Source organism: Ascidia mentula, chromosome 3, assembly GCF_947561715.1.
Source record: "Ascidia mentula chromosome 3, kaAscMent1.1, whole genome shotgun sequence".
In the NCBI taxonomy this organism is placed as follows: Eukaryota; Metazoa; Chordata; class Ascidiacea; order Phlebobranchia; family Ascidiidae; genus Ascidia; species Ascidia mentula.
This window is the reverse complement of record NC_138568.1, coordinates 13,583,654-13,596,143: the sequence shown is the minus strand read 5'-3', so window position 1 is coordinate 13,596,143 and position 12,490 is coordinate 13,583,654. Positions and strand designations below refer to the sequence as shown.

Genomic DNA, 12,490 nt, shown 5'->3' with positions numbered 1-12,490 from the left:
TGCGTCAAAAACTACATGCTACGTGGTAAGTTATGCAATGTGTGCACATGAAGTAGTCACAAAATATGTTTTGCGTCAGTATCAGCATGCATAACTACCAGCAACTGCATGACATTAACTTGTAACCTCATGACATAGAAAAACTGTGGTTTGGAAATTTGAGATGTATAGCTCAAAAGTTGTGGGAAGTGCTCGTCAAGGTAATTTTTAACCATAATTTGCAGTTTATTTAGGCCTATGGTAAAAGTTCTTTTGTTTTTCTAGTTTTTGCTTGTATTTTCGTCAAGCTAAAAGGCAGCTTTAAAGATTATGGCAATTAACTGCAAGTTTGTGCATTCTTGGGGAGCTAGAATGTTTATGTTTAATCTTGTTGCATTTTACTCAAATAGTAATGGAAGAATTTGACGTTGTGTTTTGGCGCAGACTACCAGAGACGCGTTTACTACAGAAATCAAGCATACCAGGTCCAGGAATGCTGGATAGATTCTAGTAGCATGGCAATGCGCCACTACGTACCTAGGCACTGGCGCAGTTACAATTCACACAGCCACCAACAAGTTGACCTAACTCAGCAGTGGATGGGAAGTGGATTGTGCAGGTAAAACACTAAGTAAAACCCACAGTATGTCACTTTCAAAGTATCCTCTAAGAAAGAGACAATAACAAACAATGCGCTTTGTTCTTTCTACTCGTATAAGAATCGAAACGCGCATTTGATTTCTGCGCAGGGCAAAATTGATGAAATTGCGATCGCCAAATGAAGGCCTTCATTGAGCACTGCGAAAATGTGCATTTTTTCGGCATTATGCTAATTACATGTAGCTTATTATTTTTTAACCAATAGCATTCTAGCAGAATGAGTTGAAAGCTCATAAAGTTAAGTTTGTTCAACTTTACCGGAAAACTTATCCTTTTTAGGGCAACAAAAACTGAATGCCACAATCCAACGCAGCACTGCAACGTACATATTCCACAAACTGCCAATAAAGAAAACGCGAGAAAGACAAAGATAAAAAATGGGGATTCCTGTGTTAATTCATGTTCCATCTGTCTGGAAGAATTAAAAGACACTCTTCCACAACTGGCGACTTGTGCACATACAAGGACTCTACCGTGCAAGCACATTTTTCATTTTGTGTGCATAGAACAGTGGCTAAAACACAACGATTCATGTCCAATGTGTCGTTGTTCTGTTTTTTCTAATGCATCAGGACATAGTCGTTGTGACTGGATTGAAAACATTCTCAGTTGAAACTAAATGAACAGCCAAACCACAGCGATTATAGTCACATACTTGCACTTAATAAATTAATCATCGTCAGTTTCCGGTGTATGTAGACCATAATTCGTTGAATGTATAGGTCTGTATATCTCTTTACAGTTGTACGTTTCAAGTAAGCATATAATAACAAATAAAATTATTGTTTTTCAATATAAGTGTAACACAGATTCGGCGACATGTAATTTTTCTGAATTGTGATTAAATAATATCTTTAATTGCAACAATCGTTTTGAAAAAGACAGTTATTCGCCATGGATGGGCGGAAGTGACGTAGAAGATGTCGATAAACTTTGTGACGATCCAGAAGATGATGAGTCTTCCAGTGGGGTTTTATCAAGTACTGACGATTTTCTGAAAAGCATCCCGGAGTTAACAAGCAAAGCGACAGTGGAAGTTAAAAAAGCAAACAGATTTTACTGGTGTCGTTTCGAAGACGATATTTGTGTTTCAAAACTTTTTTTTATCTAGCATGATTGCGAAGTTAAGTTTGATTTGTCCGAACACACAAGACAATATAACAAAACGGCATACCCAGGCGCAGGCGTGGAATCTGCAAATAGCCAGGACGACTTTACATTGTAAGCTTCTGAGCTCATTTTTCGCTTGTTGACGCTCCGCTGGGGACTCGGTATCGAGGAAGGCCGTTTCAAGTCAGGCATGAGAGGTGATAAGCTGAAATCTGTCAAAATGCAATTTTCCACATATTATGTCTGATTAAGCGATTTTTTTAAACACCAGAAGGATTTATCTCATTTACCAAACTCTGATTACTGCTATTTTTTCGCTTGTAAGGACAATTTTAGTTTCACGCTTATATTCCTTTAAAGATCTGAGATAGTTGAATGCAGCAAAACTTGTAATTTTCGGGAAAATCTTTTCAAATGTGCGTAGTACATTGGTTTGAAGAAATACTAACCGCTGTCCATATCAAATTCCCCCAAACTTTCCGTACCAAACCAAGACATTGATGAATTCCAGCTGGACGTTGTGTCCGATTGTCGGATGTGTATCTGGCTACTGTAACTGTGAGTTGTATCTATTTGGATTTGTTCGAAAGTACGCAAGTTATTCACAACCGCTGCCTTCGCCCTTCTCAGCCGCGCCTGAACGTCAAGCTCAAGAATCCTAGGAAATTCAATAAACGTTGGTGACCGTTTGTGCCGACGCATGCTTGCTTTAGTTGCAGGCGTCAATCGCGGCAAAGTAACGCTTCGCCGCTTTTGATTCTTGTAAGCGTTAGGCTCCCTTTCAACACTTAGGCGTGAGTTAACGGGAGCAAGACGACCCGAGCGATTAGAAAACGGGCAGAAGATGCTTTCATCTGGAAACCACTGTGCCAGTGGTTTCTTTGATTTTGATTTATCTTCAGGTGGTTTCGTGCCAATTACGTCAAACACATTCTTTGGTGACACGATTGACTCTTCTTGTCTCCATTTGTCTCCGGTTTCGCTTGGACCGGATACAGGAGTGTTCGGGGCGGCTCGCTGGCCGCACACTTCAAACGAACTGAGAGGGAAAACGACCCGCAGGTTTTTTCCGGTTACACGGACTGGACAAGGAACAGGCGAGTTATTGATACGTTTCTCGCCGCAGCAGCCCTTCCCGGAAACTGCATTAAAATGTTATATGGTTGGCAGGTTAGTGACCTTTTGACAATGTATTCGCGTGTTTGAATCACTAAACCAGGCTCTAGAATCTAACTCACACCAGTGGTGGACATCTTGTGGCGTATTCGAATTTACAAGCGACAACTGAAACCTATTCTACCTTTTAGTATTGTTGGCTGTACCAGGTGAATGTCTCTTCTTTCCTGGCGTATATTATGAAAAAGAACAGTAAGTTTGATTAGAGTTTTTTGTCGACCCTCCTCCAAGTTGTGACGAATCTCATCCCATTCGCCTTTAAGATTGCTGTACCGACTCTCAAGTCGTGAAAGAAGGTTGCGCAGAAGATGGCGTTCCGAGCGAACAGATTTCTATCACAATAACACAAACACGATTGAAAACGATATAGTTTATACGTAAGTGATTGTCATTGCGATTTATTAACCTTTGAAGTCATTAGAGAATTTGTAAACCTGTACTACCTGATATTATTTGAAACAAGAAAAAGTAAAAAAAAAGCCAAAAACTTTCAGAGGTTTTGCCAAAAACAACCGCTTGAGCATAACAACTCTTTCGTCTTTTTTGACGGAATCCCCGAAAATTTTTGGCATTTTTTTACTGTTTCATTACAGTTTAGAATTTGTAACAAGGTTTAAAAAAACTCTGATCATTTTCAAGCAGATTACACAATACCGTTTCGCGATGCCCTTGGATCCGAGCTCTTGAGCTGTATTCCTCTTTCAGTTTGCATCTCAATGTGTCGATGCAGCTTCGCATTGCGTAATGTTGTTTATATCTAACCACCAGGTTCTGTAGCCGAATTCGAGGATAAGCCATAGACTTTTCCAAAAGCTCCAATCCAAGCTGTAAATATTAACAATTTACAACTATACGTGAAATGAAATTATGAACGTAACGTTTAATCAGTTCACGATATTCTACAGCTTAAGCTAAAAACTTGCCTTTTTCACGTTGAAGTCTAGCTTCGAGCACTCTTCAATGCAGCGTTTGTTTTTTGTGTGATTCCGAATGCTAAGGAACATTTTTTGGGTTTCATTTTTTCGCAGTTCGTAAAGTTGGACGCGTAGCGCTTTATTCTCAGCTTCATTGCGTCTCAATTCGGCCAAAGCTTCGAGTTTTGCTCGTTCGTTTTCTTGCACTTGCGCCGAGAGCTCGAAAGAACGACGTCTTAAAGGTAACACAAACTTGATGAAACATACATACTAAAGAAAATCTAAATTTGGCGCCAGTTTGAAACGAAGTTATTTTCAAAGCTTTCCCAACACTGTATGTTCAGTAACGTTTCCAAATATAGTTGTATTTATTCTTACTGGTAGTCGCCGGCGAGAGTTGTGTGTTTTTTTGCAGCTTTTAACAACCTCTCTTGAGTTGCCACCATTTCATCTTCCAAGTGCTTCAGGTCTACCAGCACTTGCGTGGGAATAAAACTCTTTTCTGCTTTCTCCGAAACTGGAGTCCACTGTTCCTGTGACTGCATTAGGCAAAAATTTACAGATGAAATTTCTGTTGAAATTTTTTTTATGTCATACACAATGCTTTTTGTTTGCTTCAACCAAAGGAACTTTTCTAATGGAACAATACTGTACCGACTATTTAAAAATAACAAACATTCTGGGCCGATACCTTTCCTGCTAATAGAGCGATTAGGGCCTTTTTGGCAAGTTTTGCTTCTTCTGATTTTTTTTCTTTTTCTCTGCGTGCATTTGCCACTTCTGCATTAGCTTTCATTTTTACATTCACGAGCTCCTGCTCAATCTGTTGCAGTTTTGCGCCAGACTGCGTTTTTTCAGTTTTGATAGCGTCCACCAAGTTCGCACTCATACCCGAAAGAAACCCCATAACCTGAAATGATTTTAATACCAAGGTATGACTATACCATATCAGCAAACAATTTACTTTGTCTTGTTGTGTGTCAATTGAGTAAAAAAAGAGACCGACTGCTTGCAATCAATAGAAAACAAAATAGTACCTTGTTAGAAATGTTTCGTACAAAAACTTCCGCCTGTTTAAGTGGGTCATCCTCGATCCCTGTTGCTGCCGCTAAAGCTTTCTTCCTTGCTTTTTTTCTCGCTGCTTCCTCCTCCTCAAGTTTTGCCTTTCTTCTTTTTACAGCCGCCTCACGTGACATCGCGTCCCTCTTTTTGTCCAATGCTGATTTACCGTCGCCGAATTCTGGAAAGAAGCCTCGAAATTTGACAACCCGAGGACGGGGAGCGACTCTAATGCTTTGCCTCCGGGCAATCTGAAGGACGTCCTGCAAGGGTACCATGGACGACCTTCGCCTCTGGCCCAGTCTTGCCATCTTACGATCCACAACAGTCAACAGTTTGGGTGTTTCCTCGTTATGGCTTCCAACTCCTGCCTCTGAAACTGGATCCGTCTCGGGTGCACTGATCACAATAATTCCTGTTGGAGTTGGCTCTAAAGTGGGAGACGCTGAAACCAAAGACTCGTCGTTTGTCCGTGGTGTGACTATTCCAGATGTATCGTCATGCTCTACACCGGATGAAGGAAATAACAGGTGTAAAATGTCCGAATCGCTTGTTTCCGAGTCAGCGCTGTACCCCGAACTAAAGTGTGGAATCGAGTCTGTGTTTCTATCTACAGCCATGCTTGCGCGACGCTGCTTCTCGGCCAGAACTCTTGCAGCTAAAGAGTTGCGTTTCTCTTTCGGCGCCGGTGGAGGATCTTTTTGGACGTTTTTTCCCACCACTGCGGTACGCAGCGATTTCCAATAATTCCCGTCAGCAGGTTTAATATTTTCATTTTGCAAATCGTCTGAAGTTTCATCGCTTGCTTGCTCTTGGCCGCTCATGAAAGGCAGGCCTGCGCCTCCGAAACCGCCCATGCCGCCATCTAGGTTGCCTTGCATACCACCGCTCATCATAGACATCATATCCGGCATTCTTTGTTCGCTTTCGACGCCAGCACTTTCCTGGGCCCCGGGTCCTTGACCCTTCCTTCCCCTTGAACGTCCTTTGTTGTTATGTTTCACTCCGACACCGCCAAACCCTGCAGTCTGCATTGTCATCACTCCGGTGGTTGTCTTCTTTCTGTCCCCGTTAGCTTCTTCAAACAGTTTGCCTGTGATATACCACACTAAGTTCGCATGGAGTTTGTGTGCGGGTAGCTTACTGTATAATCAGGAACTCTCAACCTCAACTAAACTGTTGCTGTAGTAACCAAATTTATTTCATGACAGACGATTCTGTCGTTTTACCTTTGGCTGATTTTAATCTATCATACCACTTCATACCATACCTTTTATGTTAATTAACATTTTCAATTCTCCGGATAAATGGTGATTAAACTTGCGCAGCTCCTTCTGCACTCTCATCGTCTCATCACAAACAGCAAAACACAAATTTTGAAGTTCTTCTTCGTTTTTCATTTTGTCAAGAACCTAGGTCGATATTTATTTTTAAAATGTTCAAAAAAACTGCAAACATGTTGGGCTTCATTAAACTCATTAACAATCATCTGCATCTCATGCTGACTCACCGACTTGTGCTTTTCCTGGTCCACAGCAGATTTCAGTTTCATCTTGTAATCTTCAGACATGCGGTTCAAACGTTTCGTCAAATCTTGAATTTTACCATGAGCTCTTTGACAGTTTTCAATTAATCCCTGTCTTTCCTCTTGTTTAAAAATCACACGAGTGCGCATCGCTGACTTGATCGGCTTTGGGGCTTTAAAAAAAAAAAACGTTATCGGTTTAGACCAACCTTTTATGGGAAATTTGAATTTGAATTAAAAAACATTAAAATTATGCAGTTTACGCTTTGACAGTATTGCTATTTTTCTTAATTAATATATTTAAAATTTGATTCAATAAATTTAAAACATAAACAATAAAATATCATTGTAAGTAAATTGGGCTGTGTATATTTTCCAACACCGCAGCAACGAATTGCATTCAAAAAGAAATCCCAATTAGCATGAACGGGTCCAACACCTTGTTCCGAAAGTCTGTCACTGAAAGATTTCTGATCATATTTCACAATCATCTTGCTCTCAGCCAACTCCACGCCCGTCGGTTTCGGATCAGGTGCAGGTTGTTCTGCTACAACTTTCGTTGGTTCCGCTTCGCTAGGCTTCGCTTCCGCCTGCAAATTATCAAACAGTTTTTTTTTACAGTCAATGTAATAACCAGTCAAGGTTATATAACTACACAACTCGCATTCGATAAGCAGGATATAATTTACATATTTTTTATTGTGGGTTATCTGACGTGATATATTTTTGGTCACAACCGCATAAAAACCACTTTGGTCATTCGTTTTGTAACTTAATTACTTCTTTAGCACTACCAAAAAAACAAAACAGCAAATAAGGTTGCGCGTCTGAGGTTAAAGTGGTGATGTATGTTTCAAGCAAGATATCCAGACGCCAAAACCACCAGATAAATAAATCTTTTGGAAAATTTAATTGAGGCTCTTTGACTCGCATTTACCCGCGTTATTGTCTCGATCACTTCACGCTTTTCTACAACAGATTCGGAAGATTTTTTGGGTTCTTCGTCAGGTGACGGCGGAGGTTTTTTTGGCGATTTTCGCTGCTTCTCGCTTGATTTTAATTCAATCGCTGCTTGTTTCAGACGCCTTATAACCTGCAAGGTGGAAAACAATGTGCGGAATTTCGTCCGTAGGTTATCGAAGATGTTTTAAAAATATTAAATAAAACATAGTGAAAACAAACAAGTTATTTCAATATAGAAATGGTTTTCAATTATTTGGTTTACCTCATCTTTGTAGTAAACCATCAAACGTAACGACATAATGTTATTCTCCTGTGCTGAAAGTTTTTCTTCCATTTCCTGAATTTGCTTTTGCATCTTTTCGTTCTCTTCCTCCACAGTCTGAACCTCCTCGGCAAGATTAGCGCTTACTTCCTTCTCATCGTCCAACCTTAACGAAAAATCGTGTGAGAACAAAAGACACATGTTGCAGGAAGTATAAATTTTTATCGCCCATTATGCTTGCTACTCTATCTTTTATTAAAACAACAATTGGACCCAAAGAACGTCGTCACGCCCTACTTTTTCTTTAGATTGTCACACTCGGCAGTTTTTGTGTTTAACGAGGATTTTGCTTCTTCAACTTCTTGTTCAAGTTCTGCGTAATCTTCTTCCAACTCGTCCAACCTTTCCTTGCATTCTGCGATTGCATTTTAAATAAAAATTGCCAATATAAGTACCCCTAGAGGTAAAAAACTCACTGATGACTTGTGGGTCATGCAGACGAAACTTTATTATAAATTGCCCTCCCCCATAATTTGTTAAAGGTCAGAATACAACGACCACCCCTTTTTGCCGAAAAAAGTGGCGCTATATTGTGTTTCGTAAAAAAATTGGTTGGTTTTTATCAGATCTGCGGATTCAGCGTTTAATCAAGACGTGCGTAAACATTGCGTATGAGTTAAATTCTTAAACGGACAATCAAAAACATGCGAGCCACTTTTAACTTTTTAAATATCACCGTCAAATTCAGATTGATTGGGCAAATCCTGAAGTTCCTCGATGCGTTTCTGGAGTGATGCAATATGATCGTTCAAATTTCCAATTTTCGTGTTAAGTTTTTCGTTTTCTTTGGAGGCCATTTCCAACTGAAACAAAGCGAAACATCAAAATAGGAATTCGTGCACGACTAAGTAGAAAACGCACTTGTTTCTTTTGTTTCGTGATCTTTCTTCGGGCCATTTGCAAAACCTTTTGTGTTTCCGCTATTTCCTTCTGCATCTGTGTTGCCTCTTCTTGTATTCTAACGCAACAAAAACAGTTTTTAGGTTTCACAATATGGCATGTTGTACGTCATTGTCAAGATATTTTTCACCTGCTAACCGTGGCTTGTGTGTCTTTCAGAATAACTGATGTTTGACTGGCTTCCATCAACTTTCCTTCAACTGCAGCGTTTAAGAATTCCAACAACAGCAAACCACGTTCCAGCCTTTTCTTACATGACGGCTAAAAATCATTTATTTTTTATAGTTCAGTCGTTTAATTACTATAATCGCTGAGTTTTAATCCTTTCTACGCATAAAAGCACCGACAAATCCACTTTTTTGAAATCCATTTATTTTTCAGAAATAACTTTAAACTTACATATAGTTTAACAAAACGTTGGATAAACGAGTATGTTGGCTACCTTTGTAAATCTGTGCGTTATAACTTCTTTTATGAAGTAAGTTATATCATGACTTGCTTCTTTCCACGAGTTGCTGATTTCTCTCAAAATTATTGCTTCAACTTCCTTGTATGGATTATTTGCTGGTTCTTGTCCTATTGTTTTTGTATTTTTTGCAGTTTTATTTATTTGGAGCCAATAAATTTAATACACCCAGTGCCATTCTTTAACAAAGACATCAACATGGTCAATGGTAAAAGTTATACCTGCAGTTAAAACGGTCACTTCTTGTTTTGGCAAGCTGTCCTGATTTCCCTTCCTAGACGGGTCTTTTATTGCCTGTCGCAACTTGCAGTACTGCTCCAGCTTGTTTCGTAATTTAATACTGAAACACGTTGAGTTAAATACATTTTTCAGAACATCGACGTACATGAACAATTTTAACTTTAAGTTAGCAAAAAATACAATGACATGTACTTGCCTGCACCAAAGTTTACGGGAAGGCATGGCTTTTCTCTTTTTTCGAGCAGCTGCAATATGCGCGGGAAATTTACTTGATAAAACGTCATACGTGTCATCCGACACAATTAGTTGGATAAGTTGATCAATCTTGCGCGCACATTTCCATGCTTTTTGTAATGCTAGCACCATCCCGCTATAACAAAGATTATCAAGATTCCGATAAAATAATAGTTTTTAAGCTAATATTTTGCTTTTCGAGGCATATTTTGCCAAGGTAATTTACAATTAAATTAACATCCCAAAAATAGATCCAATAACTTTGGAAGTTATCGATTTTTATGTAAATTTACTCAACAAATTTATATTGCTTATGCTAGCACCATCATTCCATACAAAATATTTTGCAACAATTTTTCCAAAGAGACAAAAAAATAAAATTTTTTCTTTGCCTGTCGTGGTTTGGAAAAACGTAACATCGATTGGGCAGCAAATCAAAAAATAATTTAGCTTTATTTAAAAGAATTCAGTTTATCTTGGTTGTCGACTTATACTTCAAAACAATCCGTATAAAAATAATTACCGGTAAGTATCAATTTCCTCGCTTTCACGTTCTTCGATTGGTTTCACTCCAACCTCATCCCAAGTAATTTCGAAGGCAAAGTTGGACATCCAGTCAATTAATTCTGCCATGTCTGAATCCCTGACAAAATATAAGACTTACGTCAAATATGTCCATTGCCTTTTATACATAAGTCAAAATGCTTTGGAATAAACAGCAGGTTGCCATAAAAACTGAGCCCTGAAATGGTCTGTATCGCTAAACGCATAAGATTATTTTGACCCTTCAATGCAAACAAAATATAAAAAAGCGTCATTGTACGTTTTAGTAAACTTACAAAACCTTGAAAAATCGCCCTGTGCACCAAAATTTTGAAATGTTTTTTTGAAATTATATAGTTGTTTTCCAAATGTTCTTGCTGTCGCTACAGAGCTACATGTGGCTCCAAGACCATAGATTGCAGACATCTGACTAAACTGATGAAATTGCATACATGGAACTATTTGTTAAAACTAAACAACACACGCAAGACTGGGTTTACTATAAATAACATTCATACTTTGTCTTGCAGGCTTGAATATACTGCGAGATGTCACAGAGTATTTGTGATTGTTCAGTTTTACGTTTCCATTTTTCTTCAGACAGTTTTTCTTCATCTGGGTCATTAAAAGTGATTTTGCTTCCCTTATCTGGAGTTTCCACATCTTCTGCATCTTTTCCCCAAGGAATGTCGTCGGCCTATTAGCTTCAGTAAAACTTTGATTTCTTGCAACTATTGCGCAGTAAAAATTAGCTTGAACACGTAAAGCAATGATTCTCAAACATTTTTCTGCTCGTGTACTCGCACAGTGTTAACGTACCAACCATACCAGAAAATCTTAAATCCTCAAAAACATAGCCAACAATATAGGGCAAGAATGTTCACCAAATGTTAAACGAATACCAGAACTAAGAAAAGACAAATTTAAAACAACCAAAAACCTAAACACAACACATAACTTTTAAAAAGCTGCTGAAAGTTATTTGAAGAAAATTCTTGCCATTTCTGTGCAAAAATGTTAGGTTTTGATGACACAATAATGTATATTGCCTGTGCACTTCTTGATCGTGCGTATACGACTGTATCACTCCCGACTAAAGGCACACCCGAACGGGGAACCCGTTGTATGTGCTTAAGTAACAATACCGACCGTTTCATCGGCCATTTCAAGTGCAGTCACTATCCGCATTTTACAGTCCTCCAGACGAGAAAGAATTTTTGCCCTCTTGCGCAATGCTTGCATCTCTTCCAAGCCCATCATTTTTACTACAACGTCACTCGAAACATCCAGCTTCTCAGCTAGGTCACGTGGATATGATTCGACATACTCGTCTAAACAGGTTATTTGTAACTGTCCTAATTATTGCGCCTCCTGGCCACGGCAAAAAACATGCTACTTTTAATACTGCAAAACCGATAATTCAACGCGCACAAGAATCATGAACTTGACATACCGCCCACAGAAAGTAACTGACGAAGTTCTACCATTTTTTCCTTGGTTGTTTTTTCGAGCAACATGTTGGCTGGTGACTGTTCATAACTGCACCGTCGCTGCTTCTGAACTTCATTTAAACCATTCTTCATTATGGTCGAAAACGTACATTTATGAAACAACTTAATACATAATTAGATTACATTCGTTTTTTGTTTTTCTTCTAAGAGGGTGGGTTTGGTCAGCTGTATGCGTAGAGCAATATTTCGTAATATTCGCCCTTATTACGTAACAAAAAGGTTAGCATTTTTAGTTCTCGTTCATTTCTTTAGTTTTACTAATTTATGACATTATGTTGTAAATTAATTGCTGTCTGTGCGTTAAATTGAAATGATTAATAACTTTTTTTGCGTGTTTCTGCTGAAAATCAGTTTGTCAATTGACGCGACAGAGAAAAATTGGTTTTGTGACGTCATAGTACAATCAACCACTGTGTGCCCATGGTATACTCTGTAGTGTGATACTCACCCCTAGGGGTCCGCAACGACTGCAAGGGGGTTCGTAATGATACCTTAAAAAATTAGTACGTTTCAAACAGTGCGTATTAGCAGTAATCACTGCAGTAATTCATAACTGCATTGGTTGTACAATTAGTCTACTTTTGAATGGTTCTTACACTATCGTTGTATCTTACGATTTTAAAGTTGTTTAGGCTACAAGTTTTTTTTCTTTCTTTCGTTTCTTTTACTACGCGTCTGAAGAATTCACACTTACCGCTATTTTGATATTCGTTATTGTTGATATTGTTTGTAGTATTTTCAACGCTAATCAGGTTGCAAAATGATCTAAGACGGGGGGTCTGAGAAAAAACCCTGCACTGTGGTGTGACACTTGTCCATACTAAATCTACGAAAATTTGCATTCACAATATTTTCACCCAAGAGATCTTGGGTTGCAGCAGGTATCAA

At 38.7% G+C, this 12,490-nt stretch overlaps 2 protein-coding genes across 2 annotated transcripts; one reads left to right on the top strand and one right to left on the bottom strand.

Annotated features, from left to right (window-relative positions):
- The first annotated feature begins 60 nt into the window (after nt 1-60).
- LOC145895673 (uncharacterized) lies at nt 61-1,252 on the top strand. The gene is made up of 3 exons (XM_082984468.1): nt 61-200; nt 424-598; nt 919-1,252. Exons 1-3 carry the CDS (start codon nt 164-166, stop codon nt 1,250-1,252), a joined length of 546 nt encoding a protein of 181 aa, XP_082840594.1. The 5' UTR covers nt 61-163.
- Nucleotides 1,253-1,524: 272 nt separating this feature from the next.
- Nucleotides 1,525-11,674, bottom strand: LOC145895672 (uncharacterized). Its single transcript, XM_082984467.1, has 25 exons — nt 11,545-11,674; nt 11,241-11,422; nt 10,610-10,788; nt 10,072-10,191; nt 9,511-9,684; nt 9,296-9,414; nt 9,051-9,184; nt 8,739-8,869; nt 8,570-8,666; nt 8,385-8,511; nt 7,946-8,063; nt 7,649-7,814; nt 7,361-7,516; nt 6,863-7,013; nt 6,409-6,596; nt 6,169-6,310; nt 4,877-5,991; nt 4,531-4,749; nt 4,218-4,378; nt 3,849-4,074; nt 3,580-3,750; nt 3,050-3,257; nt 2,199-2,891; nt 1,814-1,961; nt 1,525-1,633 (listed from the first exon to the last, which is right to left on the bottom strand). The coding sequence occupies exons 1-25, from the start codon at nt 11,672-11,674 to the stop codon at nt 1,525-1,527; spliced, it is 5,364 nt and encodes a 1,787-aa protein (XP_082840593.1).
- Between the last annotated feature and the right edge of the window lie 816 nt (nt 11,675-12,490).

Bases quoted from the DNA above. Each gene is read 5' to 3' on its own strand.
- LOC145895673 (XM_082984468.1), top strand. From the start codon at position 164: ATGTATAGCTCAAAAGTTGTGGGAAGTGCTCGTCAAG. The intron at 201-423 runs GTAATTTTTAAC...GTTTTGGCGCAG, and splicing joins TGTGGGAAGTGCTCGTCAAG to ACTACCAGAGACGCGTTTAC. The intron at 599-918 runs GTAAAACACTAA...TATCCTTTTTAG, and splicing joins ATGGGAAGTGGATTGTGCAG to GGCAACAAAAACTGAATGCC.
- LOC145895672 (XM_082984467.1), bottom strand. From the start codon at position 11,674: ATGAAGAATGGTTTAAATGAAGTTCAGAAGCAGCGACGGTGCAGTTAT. The intron at 10,789-11,240 runs GTCGGTATTGTT...TGAAGCTAATAG, and splicing joins TTGAAATGGCCGATGAAACG to GCCGACGACATTCCTTGGGG. The intron at 3,751-3,848 runs GCAAGTTTTTAG...TAATATTTACAG, and splicing joins TAGACTTCAACGTGAAAAAG to CTTGGATTGGAGCTTTTGGA.